Below are 21,984 nucleotides of genomic sequence, written 5' to 3'. Positions count from 1 at the left end.
TAGCAATGGTCAAAAACTTCAAGGGAGGTTTTAGCATTTTATCCTTTAAAAACATGGGTTTCATATTGTTAAAATGTATTTGATAAAGATTTAATTATTAGAATGTATTAAATAAAAAATACCTAAACTTAAATATAATGCTTAATGAGAAAGGAATTAAATAAGGTGAAAATTTGTAAGGGATATCACATTATTAGCCTTCAGAATTAAAGAGGAACTACATTCAAAGATAAGGGTAGTTTGGTAAAAAAGAAAGTTCCACACCCTCATTGATACTTTTAAGTATAAATAAATATACTATACACAATAGGGCCATTTACTAAAACACCCCTTATAGTTTGCAATAAATTTACTTAACCAACATTCCATTAGATGAAAGTAGAAAATGATAGTTTTAACCCTGACATCCATTCAGATAAATTTAAGGAAAAGAAACTAAAAATAGAAGTGCCATTTTTGCCCCTATTAAAACATGGGCGACTACTCTATTCTTCTTCATTTGATCAATTTTGTCCTCTATGCAAAAGTGTTATGGGTACTTTTGGAATAAGCAACCATGGACCCGTATCCTTGAACATTTTCCACTCAATTTAAGGGTATTTTTGGAATAAACAACCATATACATGTCTTTAGGCTTGTCCGGTCTACAACAAAAGCAATGGAAAAACTAATAGATTAGCCACTCCAACCATTAAGTCAGCTAAAAACTTAGCTTCTAGGGTTTCCCTCTGTAAATGGACGGTGCCCTAGCTGATATTATACGTTATATAATATCACACGTGTATGAATTTTGACAGAACAGTAATGGACGATAACAACAGAAATAAAACTAGTCAATTGTTAGAAATAACAGGGATGGTTTAAGATAATAGTTAAACAGTAAAAGTATAGTTTGTAGTAGTTTAAGAAATTTGCTCATTAGTATTTTATCACTAGAATGTGGTGGAAAGGGAGAGGACTATAGAGAAAGAAAAGAAGGAATGGCTTTATTGACTCGAGTCATGTGGCGGTATAAATGATCAACAAACAATATAAGGAGAGAGAGGGAGAAGGTTCGATTAGGTAAGGAAAGAGAGGAGAGGCCATCTAATCAAATGCATTTTATACTTAAATTTTGAATTTAAGATTTAAGGTAAGGATTTAATATTCACGATTTAGATACATAGATCAAAAGAAGGTTGGAGCGAACTAAAGCCCTTATTAATGATTGCATAAGCCCATAAGAAAAGTTCTTTTTTTTTTTTGGGTAAATTACAAAGACCCCCCTGTATTATGGCGTCTATGACAAAGGCCTCATGTACTTTGTTTTCTGACAAAGACCCCCCTGTACTATGGGGTCTATGACAAAGGCCTCATGTACTTTGTTTTCTGACAAAGACCCCTTTATACTTTGGTCGTGAGACAAAGACCCATTTCCCGTTAACTCGGCTAAGAAAGGGGTCATTTGATGAAAATGCCCTCTGTACAATCAAATTACCATTTTCAAAATGAGAAAAATAGACATCCCACCCCTTATTCACTATTTTTTAATAGATTTTCACTTTTGACCTAAACCCTGCCTAAATTCCAGCCGAGAACCCTCATGTAATCCATCACAATTCCTTTGAGTCTGACCTTCGCTAGAGTTTGCGCCAATATCACACAGAACATAGAAGAAAGGAAGCAGAATATCACATTGTTTCTGGGGAAGAAAAACTGTGTAGCCGTTGCTGGAGAAGAAGATCTCTTTTCACTGTCACTAGTGAAGAAGATCTCTTTCCAATAGGTGGATGTGTCAAAATATGATACATTGGTTCTGAGAAGAGTGAAAACAGAGGCCTATATTTTACCTTCACAAATGGAGCTAGGTTTCAAGGCAGTACAAGAATATTTGAAATAGAGGGTATCTGCAAAGCTTTTGGAATAAGTGAAAGATTTAATGAGCACCTTCTGCATTTGGATAAAGAGGATAAAATCCATTGAAACAAGAGTTAAACCAGTTCCACTGATTACTGATAATAATTGTAACTAAATATGTAAGGAAAACATTTGATGAAGCAGCAAGGATGTAAGGAAAACAAAAATTCCAGATCCTGTTGCAGCAAGAACAAGACAATCTTGGTGAGCTAACTAAACCTCTATGGCTTCCTTTTGGAAACTCTTCAATGATGATAACCCAAAATACTTGTTTAATATTTAATTGACTTTCTGCTCCCAGTCTGGTCCTAACACTTGGTCTTGTGTACTATAATATGGATGTAGGGATGATTGAGGAGATAGTGATTTACCATTTTGATCCATATTAGGAAGAGATGCTTCCTGCTTTTTTTCCCTAAAGGCCATATTTGAACCAGAATGGGATGTATTGGATGCATCATGAATCTTGCTTCTTTTGGTTCTACCTGATGATTGGAGATGCTCCATGATGCTAGACTGTTTCATCCGGCCCAAAGATTTTGAAGATTCGAATAACCCTTTCATCTGAACTGTGTGCATTACTGGTAGAACTTTTTGAATCACATGATACACCTGTTTTCTTTCTGCAAGAATCATTCAAGAGGAACTCAATAGCATTGTCTAGTGATGGACCAACAGCTTCTATAGCTTCTGTAACTTTACAAAAGTCAAATCTCATCTCAATCAGTTCTGCTCTGCAATCACATGGTGAGCAGATACATCATTCCCATCCATGGTAGTGAATCTTTCATCCAAATTGAAATGAAACGAAAAACACATTTCATGTTGAATATCAAGTGGTAGGAACCATCTAACTTCAAATGAATTATTGTCTTAAAAATTAGATTTGATTATTGTTTAGGCTGCATTTGGAAACGATGCAAATGGAGTGTAAATCTCTGTTCAGGGTAAATTTTCACTCTAGTTCACTTTTGCCTGTGTTTGGCAACATTACATTTATGTATTGACAAATGATAGAAAACACATTTTCCAATGCATATTTACATTGATAATAAGACCTAAAAATACATCAATAAAAAAGAAGTAAATTTGCATTCAAGTGGGCCTTTTATTAAAAAAGACATGATTTATTGGAATTCGTGTTTGCATACATAGCAGTTAAAAGTCTGTTTGGTAAGAAAGTAAATTTATCAATGCAAAACTAACCCAATGTTGCAATTTATACGAGCTGTTTTACACTCTTTATATTTGCATTCACACTTATTTGCATCGTTTCCAAACGCAGCCTTAATATCATAGGTGCATATGCAATTGAGATACAAAACCAATATTCCATTATTCTATGTTCAGTAGTATGTTTCATTCAAATAATCTATACATTTGATAACTGTACAAAGCCAACCTATAACTAGGACCATAAACATGAACAAAGTCCTCCAACATTAATGGAATGTTGACTATCTTAAGCATGGCTTTACAATCAGTGTAAAAGTCCATGTTATTCAACACTCAAGCCCAATGTATAACAACCTGTTATGGACATGGCCATTAGTTGAGTCATGAGATGTCCAGACTGAGGTATTGAACAGTTGTTGGAATTCCACATATTTTTTTTTGGAAACATACGGTCAGGTTTTCAAAATTCATAGAGAAAGATCACCATTAAGAATGATCGATCAATTTCTTTTTTCCTGCAATCCCAATATTCGCAAACATTTGTCAATTCTCACCTTAGCCCCTGCTGGTTTGTGAATCATCTATTATATCCGAACAGGAACTATCTTGTTTTCCATTGAACAAGTTTCGAATGGCAAGAGATAACCATGGCTTAGTATCCATATTATGGTAACTATAGCTAGCTTCGCTTGGCCTCTGCCCAAAGTGATCACCGTTGTAGCTAACTTCACTATGAAGAATTCCTTGCCACTGAAACTTGATTGCCCGGAAGAAATAAATAAAGGTTAAGACAACGTATAGAAAAATGAAAAAAAGGGGTAAAATTATCTGAATAAGGGGATTAAAATTTGTTGCAATAGTGGACAAAATCTTTTTGGACAGATGAATAGAAAAGGGTGTTTGTCCCACGGCCAAAGTACAAGGGTCTTTATTGCAAAATAAAATACAGTATGAAGAATTCCAATGCATTTGTATAGACTATTGATTCTGTCTTGATGCTGCAGAATTCTCACAATCAAACACGGGAAAGTATAGTCCGAATCCATCCATGAATTTCGAACTTATCCCTGTTCTGCACTAATGAGGTGGTATGTGCTGTATCGTATGGTGTCCATCCCTGGCCATGACCCTTGTGGACTGAGGTGCAGGAGGAGTTGTCTTCTATCTCCTTTGGTTGGTCCTTGCAGCTGTAAAAAACAAAAAAAAAACACCAGAATACCTTAGAATCATATATCATCGCTGTGGTTCATACCCATCAGCCCATATCATGATATCAACCAACAGGCCACCATTTAAATATTCATTTATGACACAGATACCATTAGGCACTACATCAGCAAAATTCCATTAAACACCTACCCATTTTAAAAAAACTTTAAAATAAAGCCTAAAAATGCATATAAACGGTGGTTTGCTTTTATAAACATTGATAGATACAAATGCAATTAATAAAGCATTTAGTGATAAGCATTTGTATGTGACACTGTTTATTCAATAAACGTAAAAATAAGTTAATAACCAAAACATACGGAATGAAAAGAGCTATTGTAATTGGGTTGGGGAAGGGTTTACTCATCAGGCCCACATCTTGATTCTTGACACATCACGTGATCAATCTATCATGTAAGTGGAGTAGTATTGGGACCAGTGTTCCTTTCAACTTCAAGCCCCATGTGTAATGTGTTGTTCTACCAAAAAAGCCCCATGTGTTCTGCTGCGCCCAAGTCGGGTTGCTACTACTAATTGTAAGTAATAACTAATAACCCTTTGATCGTAGTACTTGTGTTTCCTTTTCCAAGTGTTTTTTGTGACCCATCTTTCAGTTCGCCTTACACCGATCCTTATACATCACGGTCAAATTCTTAAATTACCCTTGACATAGCAAAAGCAAAGAAAAATAAAATAAAATCAGAATTTAGTTGGGAGAATGACAGTTCAGTCTAAGGTCAGAATATTTAGGCCTAAAATACTGTTGGGATGGGTGTCATTCTGCTCCTTTGGAATTGATGTGCGGCTTGTGGTGTATAGTGCACCGTTTTTGACATTTTGAATATTTATTACTCTACAGTAAAAATAAAAAATTTGCATTGTACCTATCCCTACTTTATTTATTTATGATAAAGCTCTTTTCTTGTTTTTTATTAACTTTAATAGTATATAATATATAGTCCGGCCCTGTTACGTATTCGACCTTCATTTCCAGCTTCACCCCATGTTTTTCCAGTGAGTATGATTAATTTGATGATAATTGGAATTGAAGTAGTTCAGATCAAGTCAGTCATCATCCAACTGCAAGAGCATGTGCCTGAATCACACATGAGCGCCTCACACAGATACATCCACCATAGATTGGGAACATCTCCATCTCCCGTGAATGATAACCAATAAGTACGGAAAATGTTCCCGGTGCATCCATGATAGGATGTGCGTGTGAGGCGCCAAGTCTCAATCACAGCACCCTCCCTTAGTCCTATGACATGTTTGCTTCTGTTTTTGTCTTTTGCCTTGATGTTTCAACCAAAGAAAACCACTTTCTTCAGTCATGATCTGTTGCTCTTCCTCTAAATTTCTTTCTATGTGCATAGCCCACACATCTTCTTCACTTTGTCGCGCCGATAACCCCTAAATCTCAACTTCCAAGGTTTTTCTAATTTAAATGGCGATGCATCTTGCGTGTCTCTGGCTTTTTATTTTCTTCTTGTGGAACCCGGTTTTCTCCCAGTTCGATGAGATCTTCTATGGTGGATTCGGTGGAGTTGGCACCAACATAAGCTTGAACGGAGTTGCTCGGATCCAGAACGGCGGGATTCTTCAATTAACCAACCAGACGAGTCGTTTAGTGGGTCACGCCTTCTACCCGTCTCCTCTCCGATTCAAAAACTCCACCGACGGCACAGCTTTCTCTTTCTCTACTTCTTTCGCATTTGCCATAGTTCCCGAGTATCCAAAGCTTGGTGGGCATGGCCTCGCTTTCACAATTGCTCCGACGAAAGAGCTCAAAGGAGCACTTCCGAGCCAGTATCTCGGCCTGCTCAATGCTACTGACGTCGGAAACTTCTCCAACCATGTTTTCGCTGTGGAATTCGACACAGTTCAGGACTTTGAGTTTGAGGACGTCAACGACAATCATATTGGGATCGACATCAATGACTTGAGGTCAAATGCCTCTATTACCGCCGCTTATTACACCAATATCTCAACAAAGGAAAACCTTAATCTCAAAAGTGGCAAGACGATTCAGGCGTGGATAGATTATGATTCGGTGAATCATCTTCTCAATGTAACGCTTTCGCCTTCTTCTTCTTCAAAACCCAGTAGCCCAATACTCTCTTCCAATTTGGATCTATCCCCTATCCTCCGCGACACCATGTTTGTGGGCTTCTCCGCCTCCACGGGTCTGCTAGCCAGTTCCCATTACGTCTTCGGATGGAGCTTTAAGATGAACGGAGCTGCTCCATCCCTCGACCTCTCTTCCCTTCCTTCGCTCCCCGGTCCAAAAAAGAAAAACACGGCCATGACGATAGGCGTGTCCGTCTCAGCAACTCTTGTCATGATTGCAGCAATCTCCATTGCAGTGTATCTCATCTGGAAGATCAGGAACGCAGACGGAATCGAGGAATGGGAATTCTCTGTAGGCCCACATCGGTTCTCCTACAAGGAACTCAAGCTCGCAACCAAGGGTTTTAGGGACAAGGAACTGCTTGGGTTTGGTGGTTTCGGTAAAGTTTACAAGGGAATATTACCAAATTCGAAAACCCAAGTCGCAGTTAAACGAATCTCGAATGAATCAAGACAAGGATTACGGGAATTCGTCTCTGAGATCTCGAGCATTGGTCGTCTTCGACACAAAAACCTCGTCCAATTACAAGGATGGTGTCGCAGACGAGGGGATCTCCTCCTCGTCTACGACTTCATGCCCAATGGGAGCTTGGATAGATTCCTCTTCGACAGACCCAAATCGATTCTCAGCTGGGAGCAGAGATTCAAGGTTCTCAAAGGCGTAGCTTCAGGTTTGTTGTACTTGCACGAAGAATGGGAACAGGTGGTAATTCATAGAGATGTTAAAGCGAGCAACGTGTTGTTGGATGGCGAATTAAACGGTCGACTTGGAGATTTCGGACTCGCTAGGCTGCACGAACATGGATCGAACCCAACCACGACACGGGTGGTGGGCACACTGGGATACCTAGCGCCGGAGCTAACCCGTACAGGGAAGGCCACAACTTTGGAAGGGGAAGTCAAGTTGCCGGAAGAGTTGAGCGCGCCAGGGGACAACCAAGCGGAGAAGAACGAAGTGGGGTTTGATGATTTTATTCATTCTTACCCATCTTCGTCTGAGAAGGTGAGTTCGTAGTCTTTAATGGGAGATGAAGATAAGCGGAAATTCCACCCTCGACGCCACTTCCATCTCTTCTTTCTGGCAGAGATTGTTTCGATAACGAGTGAGATCATTTTATCGATTTATTTATTTTGGTTGTTTGTTTTTTTTTTTTTTAGTAATCTCTTGCGGCATTATATCTTTTTTATTTTTTGTGTGTGTTTGATTCTAAATGAGTTTAACTAACGGTATGTAAATCAAAAAGCTGAAACATGGATGGTTTTGGTTGTTATTGTTGATTTCTTTATTGTTCATTTGTTGATTGAAGTTGTTTTAAAAGATTAACTTCTTCCTTTTTCAATTGAATTTGTGTGAGAAATTGGAATTGAAGCCGGCGGAAATTGTTTTCAAGAGGGAGATTATTTTAATATAAAACCAAACTCTGAGTAGTGAAAGTGAAAACAGATTTGAGCGTTTGGTTTGAGATATTGGTAATTGCTGTTCATGAACACAGACTAAAAATGGTCTTTCACACTTAATCTTATAGTGGGCTTCACCATTAATATCAGAACAGTCAAAGAAGACAGAGTATCACCGAGTAAAAGTGGGTACAAATCACTGATGCATGACCAACAATTCAACATAAAGAAACAAAAACAACACTCTCTATCTGTATTAGATCTATGGAGTTTAAAACGAATGAAAAGCAAAAAACGACACACCACTGATGACTCGACACTCAACAGAGGCGCAGTAAAGTGGGGCTGTTTTCGATCATTAGATACTATTTTTTTTTTTTTGTAAATAAAACAAAGAACAAAACTCTTTTTTTGGTAAGTTAAACAAAGAACTAAACTATCGAACCCGGGTCATCCAGCCAAAGGGCCCTAAAAAGCCATGGGGCCCGGCTTCACAACTCTATGCGATCAAGCATCATTATATTGTGATTGATTAATGTAACAAGTAAAGGAAATTCAAACTCATGATTTTGATATATGATTGGTATCTGAAAACAGAAGGTTTCCTGCTACTATAGTTTTTTTTAATTGTACTTTCCTGATACAGTAGGTGATCACTAAGAAACTAGAGAACCGAGGAAGGTTTAGGAATGAAAGCAAGATGATTTATTGACTCGGTAAAAAAAGGATGATTTTGGCTTTTGGAATTCATATCTGAATTTGAAGGTTCTTGAACCTGAGCTTTATTTCTCTAAGGTAAAGGCATAAAGCTACTCCATCTAGAGTAACATATTCTCAACATCCTCTTTGGAATGCATGGAGGCAAGAGCCACTGGTCACAGGGTTTCATAAGAACAATCATCAGATTGGAACAGCATTTTAATTTTTACATTTTTAGCTAACATATTCCCTCAGATGCCATTCATTGAATGGCAGAGCCTTATGGATCCCCATTTGATATGAAATAGACAGAGAAAAGACGGTTAATACCATTCTTCAACACAAATAGTGCTCCTCAATCAGATGTCAATTTGTTAATATATCTCGAAAAGTAAAAGAGAAAATAAAATCACTTGCAAGCACTCCCTCCCGGATATCCTCCACAAGCATTTGAAACCTTGTACCAGTTCTTGATTGCTTAGTCTTATTTCCTATTTCAGATCTCCATTTTCCTCCTCTGGAAAACAAGAGCCCAATCTCTCTTTCAACTTCACTATAGAATATGAAAACATCAGCTGTGAATAAGATAGGATTTGTTCAGGTAAACACAACTCACAAAACCAAATGAGACCTGCGGCTTCTTCTTGTTTTCATTGTGCATAACTGGTTTTCCCTATGGGTCAACACATATATGGGCTTTGAAGCTCCTCTCCATGGGTTTGCCTCCAATACTAGAAATAAAGAAAACATGTTATAGATGTTGAAGTAGAAACAAATAAACACAAATGTTTAAAATGTTTTCAGTTCCTTTATGGATCTGCATGCTAAGAGCCTGAGAATACTAAAATATCACCAAAGAGGAAAAGTGAACCCATACTCTTCACCAGTGGGAGAAGTTGATAAAATCAACCATTACAAGGAGTCAAATAACATATCAAGCAGTTGAATTTATTTATTGCTGGAGATGTCAACACACGCTAAAGAACTGGATTTATTTGAGTGCTGTTTTTAAATGGTCACATATTAAAATTAAATACAGCAAAGCTCATTTGCCAAAGGAAACTACAATGACATAGTATTGGGAGAAAAGGTAAATACACTAGTTTAACTGATTCAATTATAGTACTGTTAAATTCAATCAACAATAGAAGATCCAATTGGAATAGAGTACACGATTCCAAAAACGAAGGCAGTGATTGCAGGAATAATTGGTTTCGGGTTTGAATTGGTTCTGGATAGGCAAGAACCGAAACCAACCAAATCATTAATCGAGACAAAACCACAGAACCAGAACTGTTATAATTGGTTCGGTCGGTTTGGGTCCATTAGGTCGACCCAACCCATTGATAACCCTAATTTAGTTTCCTTTTTGCTAGTAATAATAGTTTGTTAGTAAATTATGCCTAACTAAATAAATACTTTAAAAATAAAATATAAAAGGTGTAAATAAAAATAAATAATGTATTTAATTTTATTAAAAAAATAAATAAATGTTTAGATAACATTTTATTAAATTGAATAAAATAAATAAATGAATAAATAAAATTTTATTGGATTGTTGAACTGTCTCCCATCTCATGCTTTGTGGGCATAAACAATCCTAGGATCAACATCTTAATTAAAAAAATAATTTAGTATGGTATAGTATCAGCAACATAAAATAAAATTAAAAAGTGAAAGAGAAGATATCCCATATACAAATTTTAATCATTGTTTAAGTATGTATGGTATAGTGCTTTTAATTTTAAAGTGAAAGATACAAGAAAATTAAGGTGCAAGTTTTAAAAATGCATAAACCTGAATTTTAAAAGAAATTATAAGTTTTGAAAGACATTAGCTCTAAGCAAAAAAAAATTAGGCTCTATTTGTTTGTAGTGCAAATCTAAACCGAATACAAATTTTGAATCCAATTAGGTTTTGCATTTGTTTATTTGTAACTATGATTTGTTACACCTACTGGTACAAAATTTGTACTTTGCTCATATGCACTCACTGCAATGTTCTTTTTTTTTTTTGGACAATTCTCACTGGCAGTGAAAATTTTGCATCTCAATTCCAAATATTGATACAAAATTTGCACCATCATCGTCATACCTCTATTCTCTCCATATAAAATGGGGACAAAATCATCTAGCTTCCTACAACACCCAAACAAAAAATTCTCATCCCATCTTCCATTATCTTTTATATAAAGCAGGGAACACTTCATTTTAATTCCTATTTGTTTCTCACAAACAAATAATAAAAATTAAAATCTGAAGCAAAAAAGTAAACCAAATTTTACACACAGCCTATTTGCACACCCATGCATTTACACCAGTGCAAATGGAATTTGCACTGCAAACAAACTGAGCCTTAAGCACAAAATATAAAACAAATTCAAATTCAGAGTGAAAGCAAACAGATGCAGAATATCAAAGTGCTTCAAGCACTTGATAATCAAGTAGTGTGAAACTCTCAATGTATTTGTATATCCTACTTGCATCACCTCAATTAACAAGTGAGATGTTAAATGTCTTGCATTTTCATTTGCACTATGCCATATTTGTGAATTAGTTTCAATCAGATTAATAGATCTCTAGATTCACATATATGGCACAACGTGAAATATAGTTAAGTCCCAAACATGAAAAATTATTGGAACTGCCAAGTGGAATTTTTGGTACAGACTTCTTAATAGGCAAATAAATGTACATGTCGGTATTAAATTTTTAATCTAAATATCCAGGATTTAGACAACTATCAAATGCAACAAGATAATAAAATATACAAGCTTTGTTGTGCAAGCAAAAAAAGAAAAGCAAGAAAGATAGGGAAAAAATAAAAAAAGTGCTTCCATTGAAAGAAAGCCATAACTTAGATAAAACCACAAAGACTGCATATATGAGACCCTTTGACATCTATACTGGCACTTAAAAGTATGAATATGCATAATGTCTCCAGGACACAATTGCTTTCAGTGGCATCTCCCCAAGGATATTCCACATCTCCCAATGCATAATACCTTACACTAATAAAGGTATCATCTTGAAATATATTTAGAACTTAGGCATTCAAGGACTCCCACATCTATCCCATAGGATCTCTTAAAATCAACTATAGCATAGAGTCACTGCACACCACCACCATTCCAATAAAAAAAAAGAAAAAAAAAAGGTAGAAAAGAAAAGAAGGCAGCTAGGAAATTTCCAATGAGTACCATTTGGCCTTAACTTCCCTATCTCCAATCTTATCGATTACCAACATGAAACATGGGTACCAATAGCCATGCACTATTGATTCATGTTACAATTTCTGGGTCTGTAAGTTTGCAAAGCATAAAATAAAAAGTTAAAACACAATTTCTGGGTCTTTTAGGTCTCAAAGCATGAAAATAAAGACAGATACAAAGAAATGAGGTAGAACACAGTTTGTGGGTCTGTTAGTTGTCAAAGTATGAAATAAAAACACCTAAGAACTCAGAATTCCGTAAGAAATGTATAGCTCCAATTATATTTTTCATTCTTAAGAAAATGGAAATAATGTCTGCCATGTTTACATATATAACTTCGTTGCCTAATTAGCAAGCTACTCATGTGCATTGCATAAATTTATTTATCAAGAAAACTGATACAACTTTCTTACCTTATGCAAGACTTCAGCACACCAACCACGAACTTGCCTCTAAGCCCAAAGATGGAGATGTTCCCTCTTTCTCCTCAACTTAAATCTGAAAGATCACAAAGCAAATATATTAAAATAACAAACAAAAGCATCAGAAAATTTAACAAAAAGGAAGATACAGAGAGACAACAAAAGATGAAATCATGTTTCGGCCCTATATCACTGAAGTCCCTATAAACACCCCAACCCGATTTAAGCAGAGAAACCCTAAAATCATGATTTCATCTGAATACAAAACAAATGAGAACTAAAACCCTATTCAATTGAACTAAAAATTTTAAAAAACAAATCATCCAAAACATCGAAAAAGGAACAAAAATCAAAACTGATGATGAAATGATTGAACTATTAAAAAGTTTATAACTTTTGTCTTTTAATAAGCTTTTGTGGAGGGGAGCTAAAAACGTTTAAAAGAAAATAGTGAAATTATTATTATTACAAACTGATATAGAAATGTGCAATGCAAAATTATCACTTAAAAGAAACAAAAGCATTCCATGGGGGGGGGAGTAATTGAAACCTATATCTTTATATGAGAAATGCAATGGAATTAAATCACAAAGACACCAACCCGTAATTAATTTAACATACCATTAGTCACACAATTGACAATTTGACATGGGCGGCTAGTGGATGGATTGGTTAGCCTTCAACATCCATCTCCAACACAAACCAACCTAATGCATCCATTGGCAACCCCTAATGAAAATACATAGGTCCAATTAAATTAAATCATAAATTACAAAGGTAGTGGAAATAAAGAAAACTAAGAAATATCAAAGAAAATAAAAGCCAAATATAAATGCCAAGAAATAAAAATACCTTGCAAAAGCACAAATCAAATAAGCAACAAAAATACCCTACAAAACACAAATCAAATAACCAAGCAAGCAAGAAACAATTTAATAAACCGGAATCAAATAAGCAACAAATAATTAAATAGATAACAAATTAAGGGTAAACATGAACCATACAGAAAGAAGAAGCCCTTTCTTAAGCAGAGACCTAATCATGATCCATGGAGGTAACTTGAGGAACAGAAACCCCAACATGTTAAATATGTAGAAATTGCATAAACAAGGGTTAAAGCAATGACATGTGAAATAAATATACAATAGAAAACTTTCTTAAATTTCCAAACGTTCCAAAATGCAAAAAAACAGAGGTGAACCAAATGAAAATAGTGGTCAAAAAACTTTCTCCTGTACCTGTTTAGTAATAGACCAAAACGAATAAAAGCAAGGAACATAGATGTACCATGTAGGAACCCTAGGAAAAAACTAAACAACTGGCAAATCGGAGTACAAACTACAAAAGAAAAGTTGAAACACCAACAGAAACCAGCAACTCTACAATAAGCGTAGCCTGCAATAAAAACCAAAAGAGACATTTAAAAAAAAAATGGATAACAAATTAAATCAACAAACAAAAATGTGAATGGGATTTTTTTGGTAGAATAATGGAAATTAAATCAGAAAATATAAAGATAGTGGAAATTAAATCAAAAGTTACCAAAGACATTTGTTAGCAAGAAGGTCATCGTCGGGCACTAGTGCTAGTACAAGAAATAAAACCCAAAAACCAGCTACAAAACCAAAAATTCAAGTCAAGAAATTTTGAAAAAAAATAACAAACATGAAAAGGAAAATTTTCAAAAGAACGTAACCAGATTGAGATAACAAATAGTAATACTAAGAACCCAAATGCAACAAATTATGCAAGAAAGTCCAACCAAACCCCTACAATACAAAAGCAAATAGTATTACTATCCATTACAATGGAAATCAACCTTTCTACCTCTAGAATAGAGGAAATAATGTCAGCAAAAACCCCTGCAATCGGAAAACAAAGAGAACCAGCAAGATTAAGGGAAGAAACCCTACAATAAAAAAACAAACAGTTATACTCTTCATGGCACCATAAACCCAAATCCTCGGCACAAAAATAGAGAAAATCATGAACACAAAATAAAATAAAATAAAAAAACCAAACCTACTAGATTCAAAGTAGCGACAAACCCATTTTCAGTCCTTCACTTTATCAACTGAGCTAAAATCAGGGGAAAAGAGGGTTTCATTTAGAACAAACAATAAGAAACAAAAAATAAGAAACCCGAATTGCTAGACTTAGGGTTTCTTCAACGGAGAAGGCTGCTCAAGCATGCAAATAAGAAACCACAGAAAAAAAAAAAAAAAAAAAGCTGAAAAAGATAAAAGAGGAGAGTGAGGGAAGTGATGAAATAGGAAAAGAGGTAGAGTGGAAAGAGGAAGCGGAGAAAGAAAGAGGGGACAGTGGGAAGATAAACAAGGAAGAGAGCAGAGAAAAGTGGAGCATGTGAAAAAATAAGAAACCCGAACTGCTAGATTTTCTTCTTCCCAGACCTATACTTGGGGTTTCTTCAACGGAGAAGGCTGCTCAAGCATGCAAATAAGAAACCACCACAAAAGAAAAAAAAAAAAAAGCTATGAAAGATAGAGGAGGAGAGTGAGGGAAGTGATGAAACAGGAAGAGAGGTAGAGTGTTATTCATGCAATGCGAGCTACAGTGCATGTTTGCATGCGATCTACTCGCACGGTTGGGTTGCTCTCTTGTGCGATCATTGATCTACTCACACGAGTTGATTCCTTTACACGGAGAGAACATCCCAATCTATATGAGATATATATGGACACAAATTACAAAATAAAATATATAATAAAAATTACATTGATATGAGCAATCTGTGATTAATGGTTGAAAATGATAACAGATGACAATTGTTGGCATGTTTCTTGCACTTGATATAGTTGGTATAGACTTCTTCACTCTGCGTTTCATGATTGACTGTGAAGAGTGCTTTTTATGAAGGCCCTTTGTTGATGGTTTGATTTCCCTTGAAAGTTTGAATTCAAGTGTGGAGTAGAGAACTGAAGGCCCTTTCTTGAACTTGAAGTGAAGTTGGAGTTGTAGGAGCTTGTGAGTTTTGATTACTTGCAGGTCTTGAGTGTGTGTGTGCACATGCCATAGAGAAAGAGAGAGATTTCAAGTGTATAGGTGTGATTGTAAAAAAAGCATTTTTTCCCAGGCATTGCTATTTATAGCCCAGGATTAGATCTATCATCGAACCCACACTTTTAACCATTTTTATATGAGTGAGATGATAGTTAGGATTAACTTTCATACACATTCCATTGTGTAATAATTAGTGGTCTTGCAAATGGGTCCCATTATATTACAATATTACATGGGCCTAATCGGTCGTGGTATACTTGAATCCTTGGATTGCTGCTTATGTCTACATTGACTTGGGCTGCTATGGAGGCCCATATTAATATTTGGAGCTGTCATTTAAATTAAGCCCGCTATTTTAACATGACAATTCACATGTCTATGGCTTGAGCATTTGTCAAATTTTGAATGGATCCAAGCCTATTCTAAATAAATTTTTTCAATTTGGGCAACCGATATTGTTAATTTCGAGAAGATCATAACTTACTAGTGAATTGCTATTGCTAACATTTTTGGGTATGACATGTCAATCCATTCAGTCCCTTGCTTGTCTTTTTCATCAAAAGGATATTGAGGATAATTACTCTTTTACCCTACACTCATGGTAAAGTGTCATGGCCAAGAACATTTCCAACAGCCTAGGCTGTTGGTTCCCAATAACCAAAGTTTTTTCACTCAAGGTTCAAAGTATTGATATGATATGAGTTTCGGCCAAATCGTATTGATACTTAGAAATGACTGAAACTCTATTTTTTTAGTTTTTTTTATTTTGGTTTTTTGGGAAGCTTTTAGCATGCTTTTTATTATTAAAAAAAAATTGGTACAATACGATACACCCAATACTTTGAACCATGTTTCCACTTGGTAGGGGCTCAGGTGAATTTGGTAGGGCTGGTTTTAAAAGTCTTCCCACTCATATTTTTTAATATTTTGGTACAGAAATTGGATGCCATTATAATTGTAAAAATAAACTTTCAATGAGGAATAACATTTTTCTTTTCTTCTTTGACCCTTTTTTTTTTGTTTTTTTCAGTATAAATATTAGCTGTATATCATCATTTATTTCACTTCTTATATCATAATTTTTGTTACTTCCAGTCTTTTATTTCACTTAAACAACTTCAAGATATCCTCTAAGAACCATAAGATTCTAAGTATCATAGAGCATAATACGGAAATCCAGGTATTGTAAATTTTCAGTCCATGATACTCACTTTTATCTTTTTTGGCCATTAGAAATCAAATCTATTTTAACCGTTACTATACTTTAGAAGGTGATAAAATCAAGGTGGTAAGGTCTCCTACTGGTTGTAGGGGAGACTTACTTGGGATCGAATCCTGCTTGCACTTGGGGGGGTTATGGGTTGGGGATGGGCTGCCCCCATTGTGTAGCTCTTCAAAAGATATTGAGAAAAAAAAAATGATGAAACATCCATAAGTTTTGCATTTAGAGTACGATGGACTCAAAAATTACACGCCAATATATTATGATATTTTGAACCTTGCTAATAAGATGAGGCATCTCAATAGAAGACAATTAGGGTAGGTTCACAGTTGGAATCAAAATCAGAAACAAAATACTTTGAAATCAGAATTGCAATGATCTATTTCTATGGTCTGTTTGGTTCAAACAAAAATTGGAATAGAAATTAGAATCAGTTGAAATGGGATTTTATTCCCAAAAGAGGAGAATGTATGACCCATTCCCTCAAATGGGGGAATATCATTTCACCAGAAATGAGAATGGAATTCCAATTCTATCCAACCAAACAGTTGTAATCGGAATGACCCATTCCAATTCCGATTCCAAACCCTTATTCCCACGAACCAAAAGTGGCCCTTAATGTAGCACATTACACATAAGAGCACCATGTGGCTGCAGGAGTTCATGCTAATTGTAGGATTCAATGGAATCAGGTCAAGTCAATATTTCAAGAAATTAATAATTCTTAGTTTCTTCCTTTTGGTTGTACATTGTGTTTTTTGTTTTAATTTTACTGATACGGTTGCTAAGTCCTTTCTTGTCCCAAATGAAAGCAGAAATATACAAGTTAAGACGCTCTACAATATTCCCATTTGAATGGTCTACCCATTTTATCCTAGCCCCGAAATTTCCCTATTTGAATCGTCTACCTTTTCAAATCCGACCACCTAGTCTTGCTTTCACAAATCAATAATCTCTCTCTCGGGACTCAGCAGATCACATCTACTGAAAAAGAAATGGTAAATGACAACTGGTGTGTTTAGCTGTTCTTTGATTAAAGTTTAAAAGCCTTCCCTCCTAAACTTGAATCAGGGGAAAGACTAAGGAGTAATGTAATATTTCATCCCGGACATGACCAAAATTGTCAGGACAAAGAGGTTGACTAGTCGAGTCAACTATTGTCAACACCATTATGAAGTTGGGCAGTCGCGTGTTCTTGTCCACTTGTTTCATACGTTATAAATAAAACACTTATTTAATTATCGAAATTACTTCATTTGACAACTGCATCACACCAACTCTTCACCAAACTATCCGGCCCTTTACAATTTTTTGTAGATGAATTTTCTTCAATGGGCTTTTTGCCTTTTGTTGGGGCATGACCAGTGGGTCTGGTTTGCATAGTTCATATATTATATTTCAATGACTATTCAGTCCACCTTTTGATGGGTCCCAAATAGATATAATATTTTGGACGATCATGATGAATTTTAACCGTTTGATTTGGTTTGCTCATTGTTTTTCTGAGCTCTTTAGCAACTATGAAGCAAACTGTTCTGCGGTGGTGCAAGTGATTAAATTGAGTTTCTTTGGAATAATCTCGGATGAGTGAGTAGTGACACAACTGGTGGGCCTTAGGACAACAATTGGCCCATGCCCACCTGTGACCAACCGTTTGGACAGTAAGCCCGCGCCTAAGGTTGAAACTTGAAAAGAATTTTGTATGGAATGGGATTTGGGTGAAGAAAAGTCTTCGGGCAAACGGACACGTGGCAGAAGATTACCAATGTAAATTGGTCCCCGGCCCAGTTCCTAGTTCGTAGTTCCCACGTGGAGTGGAAAATTTTGCATTCTAGAATGTCTGCTCGGCTGTGATTAGTTTGAGTCAATCAATACAGCAAAAGTATCAAAATATCGAGTGTTGGTAATGTATCGCCGTATAGAGCCGAGTCTTAGCTTAGCTTTAGACCCTTAGTCAGTTAGTTGAAATAACAATTTGGAATCACACCAATCACTCAATCAGGCGGAAAAGACAAACCGGATTGAGACTCAAGGACTGCAACTCTGCAAGTGAAGTGACTGCCAGTAATTCATTCATTCAACTCTTTTGAATTCTTCTCTCTACGGACATGAATACTAAGAGTTGCATGAATTCCTTGTTTAGTAGGATTTTTCTCTTCTATGGATAAATTAGTTAGATAATCATTATCCTCCAATCTCTCTTTTTCAACCATAAATATTGCTCATGGTTCTGGTAAACTCACCATCTTTGAATCATTCTCAAAATCTTCTTATTTCAAACTTACTGGAATTCCCTGACTGGTGTGCCTGGTTCATTGGAAAGCTGAGCTTCTCGACGAAGAGTCAGAATCCCCGTACTGTATGAGCCGCTCGAATTAATCCCTCGTTTGATGAATAATCCAGTTAGAAGATACCCATCTCAGCTTGCATCGATCATGTTGCATGTGAAACTTGGACGGCCTCTGTTTCTGCTTCTGCTCCTGTCTTTTGCTGCCTCTGAAGATTCTGATTTTACCTACAATGGCTTCCAAGGTGTTAACTTGACCCTGGACGGAATCGCGCAGATCACACCGACTGGCCTGTTGATGCTGACCAACAAAACCAAACAAAAGCAAGGCCATGCTTTCTACCCTTTTCCAATCCATTTCAAGAATCCCGGATCGGATGACGGTAATGTTTTCTCATTCTCTACCACTTTCGTATTCGGAATTATTCCCCCATACCCAGAACTAAGTGGTCACGGAATCGCTTTCGTGATCGCACCTTCAAGAGCTCTGCCGGGAGCTCTACCAAGCCAGTATATTGGCCTCTTCAATGAGTCTAGCAACGGTGATTCGAACAACCATGTTGTCGCCGTTGAGATCGATACCATCCAGAGCAAAGAATTCTCTGATATCAACGATAATCATGTCGGTATTGATATTAACAGTTTAAATTCTTCTGTATCCGCCCCGGCCTATTATACAGATCTTAATGGTGTCGGTCAGAACCTAACCCTCATAAGTGGAAAGCCTATGCAACTTTGGATAGAATATAATGGCGAGGAAAAGAAGATTAATGTGACATTAGCTCCGTTTAACGTAGATAAACCTGATATCCCGCTCCTATCTTTCAAAACCGATCTTTCTTGGATCATGAAAGACCCCATGTACGTTGGGTTTTCATCGTCAACGGGCTCTGTTCTTTCATCTCACTACGTGTTGGGATGGAGCTTTAATCTGAAAGGACCAGCAAAAAAACTCACTCTCTCTCAACTTCCCAAGCTTCCTCGAATAGGACCAAAGGAGAAATCCAAGTTTTTGACAATTGGGTTGCCGATTGTTATCATAGTTTTTGTGTCCACCGTGGTCTACGGAGTCCAATTTATCGTGGCAAGGAAGAGAAAGTTCGCAGAATTAGTTGAAGATTGGGAAATGGAGTACGGGCCTCACAGGTTCAAATACAAGGATCTCTACTTCGCCACCAAGGGGTTCAGAGACAAGGAACTTCTAGGTAGCGGCGGATTTGGTAGGGTCTATAGAGGTATACTGCCCACCTCTAAAATCGAAGTTGCAGTGAAGAGAATCTCCCACGAGTCAAGACAGGGGATGAGAGAATTTGTGGCAGAGGTAGTTAGCATCGGTGGCATGAGACACCGGAACTTGGTACAGCTATTGGGCTATTGTCGGCGTAAAGGAGAGCTCCTTCTGGTCTACGATTATATGCCCAATGGAAGCCTGGACAAGTTCCTCTTCAATCAACCAAAGTGCTTACTGAACTGGAGCCAAAGATTTCGAATCATCAAAGGGGTAGCGTCGGGTCTACGATACTTGCACGAAGAATGGGAGATGGTGGTTGTTCACAGAGACGTCAAGTCCAGTAATGTGTTACTAGATAACGAGATGAATGGAAAGTTGGGAGATTTTGGATTGGCAAGGCTGTATGATCATGGAAGCGATCCTCAAACTACCCACGTGGTGGGGACGGTCGGTTACATGGCACCGGAGCTGACTAGAACCAGCAAGGCTACACCAACCACAGATGTGTTTGCCTTCGGAGCCTTCATGCTTGAAGTGGCTTGTGGGAGAAGGCCAATAGAGCCACGAACGTCGATAGAGGATTTAGTTTTGGTGGATTGGGTGCTCTCGTCTTGGAGTAGAGGGACGATTCTTGAGACGGTGGATCCAAATTTGGGGACTGATTATGTAGTTGAGGAGATGGAATTGGTATTGAAACTGGGCCTAATGTGTTCTCACTCTACTCCGGCAGCTAGGCCGAGCATGCGACAGGTGGTGCAGTTTTTGGGCGGAGATGCTCCTCTTCCGGACCCGTCGTCGCTTGGTCTACGTGTGACTGGTCTAGCATTTGGGCACGTCGTCGGGGAAGGCTTTGACGACTTTTTCATGTCGTATTCTTCTTCTTTTGACAAGACGTTCACTCAAACACAGACATCAGCAGCAGAGTCTCTCATCTCCGCAGGTCGTTGATTATGTACAAATCTGTATATATCTAAATCAGCTGCTCGATGGGATTATTGGTAGCCTAGTACTGTAACATTTTACTAGTTCAGTATGTTTAATTAATCTGGTTGTTGCAGTAGAGATCGTTCTCAACCAGAAAACTGAGAGAAGCGATGGCCCAAATGTCAGTGCACGCTGCAATGTGCTGTCATGTTAGTGTGAGACGAAGCATATCCAGATTCACCAAATGGATAGATAAGATAGGTAGAGGAAGAGCTTTTAGAAAAATAAAGGTAGAAGGGAGAAATTGGAGGCAAGCATGCTCTCCATTATTATCTTCATACTTCATACTGGTGGTTGGTTGGCAATGAATTTCTAGCCCACAAAGGTTGAAATCTATTTGCATTTTAAACGTTAGAAATTGTCTGGTTTGAGAGGACTGATTTTGAAAGCTAGAAGGAAATTAAGTTCCGTTTATTATAAACAATTAAAGTTTCCATCTAAGTCCGGGTTTACATTCATGTATTTTTAAGCGATTCCCATTTTCTGACCTCGATCTTTGTTGAGGAGAAACAACAACCTCCATCCCTGATTCCTGATTCCTGATGGAGACGGGTTTCCCATTGAGGACCTGAATCTCAGAATTCTTGTTTTTTTTTTTTTTAGTAAGAAAAAAAAAGTTAATTTAAAAAGAAATTAGAAATCACCCATCTAAATTGGTATTGCATACGGAATCGGGTCAGGGCAGAGACTTCAATTCCCATTCTTTGTTGATTGAAATTATGTAGAAATGTGATATTATTTGTATTTATTTTAAACTTTTCAAAACCTCCAAAATGGCCCCAGCCACTAATTGATGAATCAACCTTATTAAATATTTTATGGCCTAGGTCTAGTGTGGGCCTTGGCTGAGGTAGTTCTGTCATAAAAAAATATTTAATAAGATTGATCGATCATTCAAGAGTAATTTGGTCATATAAAATACTAAAATGATTATATGGACAATTTCTTGTCACTAATAATGATGATTATTATGATGGAAATCTTAACAAAAGATGAATTTTGGACAATAAGACTTTCTAATGGGGGACTATCCGCCTATCCTGAAGTTTTGAAAAAATCATATTGAATTTAAAATAATATCCCTTAGAAGATTGGTTT

General features: G+C 36.8%; 1 protein-coding gene, 1 long non-coding RNA gene and 1 pseudogene across 15 annotated transcripts; 2 read left to right on the top strand and 1 right to left on the bottom strand.

The window, feature by feature from the left end:
* Positions 1 to 4,139: 4,139 nt before the first annotated feature.
* LOC148868745 (uncharacterized) lies at positions 4,140 to 14,736 on the bottom strand. 13 transcript variants are annotated; one of them, XR_016107513.1, is made up of 9 exons: positions 14,168 to 14,669; positions 13,969 to 14,050; positions 13,684 to 13,756; positions 13,146 to 13,536; positions 12,994 to 13,031; positions 12,763 to 12,870; positions 12,133 to 12,217; positions 9,125 to 9,239; positions 4,140 to 4,259 (listed from the first exon to the last, which is right to left on the bottom strand). It is a non-coding gene; the product is annotated as an uncharacterized LOC148868745 (long non-coding RNA). The 13 variants fall into 13 exon arrangements; XR_016107511.1 differs by lacking the exon at positions 4,140 to 4,259 and adding an exon at positions 8,802 to 9,025 and having other exon boundaries at positions 14,168 to 14,705; XR_016107512.1 differs by lacking the exon at positions 4,140 to 4,259 and adding an exon at positions 8,802 to 9,056 and having other exon boundaries at positions 9,140 to 9,239; positions 14,168 to 14,690.
* On the top strand, positions 5,114 to 7,689 carry LOC148868746 (L-type lectin-domain containing receptor kinase S.4 pseudogene; annotated as a pseudogene). Its single transcript, XR_016107508.1, has one exon. The product of XR_016107508.1 is annotated as an L-type lectin-domain containing receptor kinase S.4 pseudogene (transcript).
* Positions 14,737 to 18,294: 3,558 nt separating the features above from the next.
* On the top strand, positions 18,295 to 21,244 carry LOC148868744 (L-type lectin-domain containing receptor kinase IV.1-like). Its single transcript, XM_088967784.1, has one exon. The coding sequence runs from the start codon at positions 18,775 to 18,777 to the stop codon at positions 20,848 to 20,850; it is 2,076 nt and encodes a 691-aa protein (XP_088823910.1). The 5' UTR covers positions 18,295 to 18,774; the 3' UTR covers positions 20,851 to 21,244.
* The last annotated feature ends 740 nt before the right edge of the window (positions 21,245 to 21,984 follow it).

The sequence above is a fragment of the Nelumbo lutea genome, chromosome 2 (assembly GCF_056320005.1).
Source record: "Nelumbo lutea isolate HS-2025 chromosome 2, American lotus-T2T, whole genome shotgun sequence".
NCBI lineage: Eukaryota > Viridiplantae > Streptophyta > Magnoliopsida > Proteales > Nelumbonaceae > Nelumbo > Nelumbo lutea.
The sequence above is the reverse complement of the archived record's forward strand: the minus strand, read 5'-3'. Positions and strand labels throughout refer to the sequence as shown.

Coding starts and splice junctions, on each gene's coding strand:
- LOC148868744 (XM_088967784.1), top strand. CDS start 18,775: ATGAATAATCCAGTTAGAAGATACCCATCTCAGCTTGCATCGATCATG.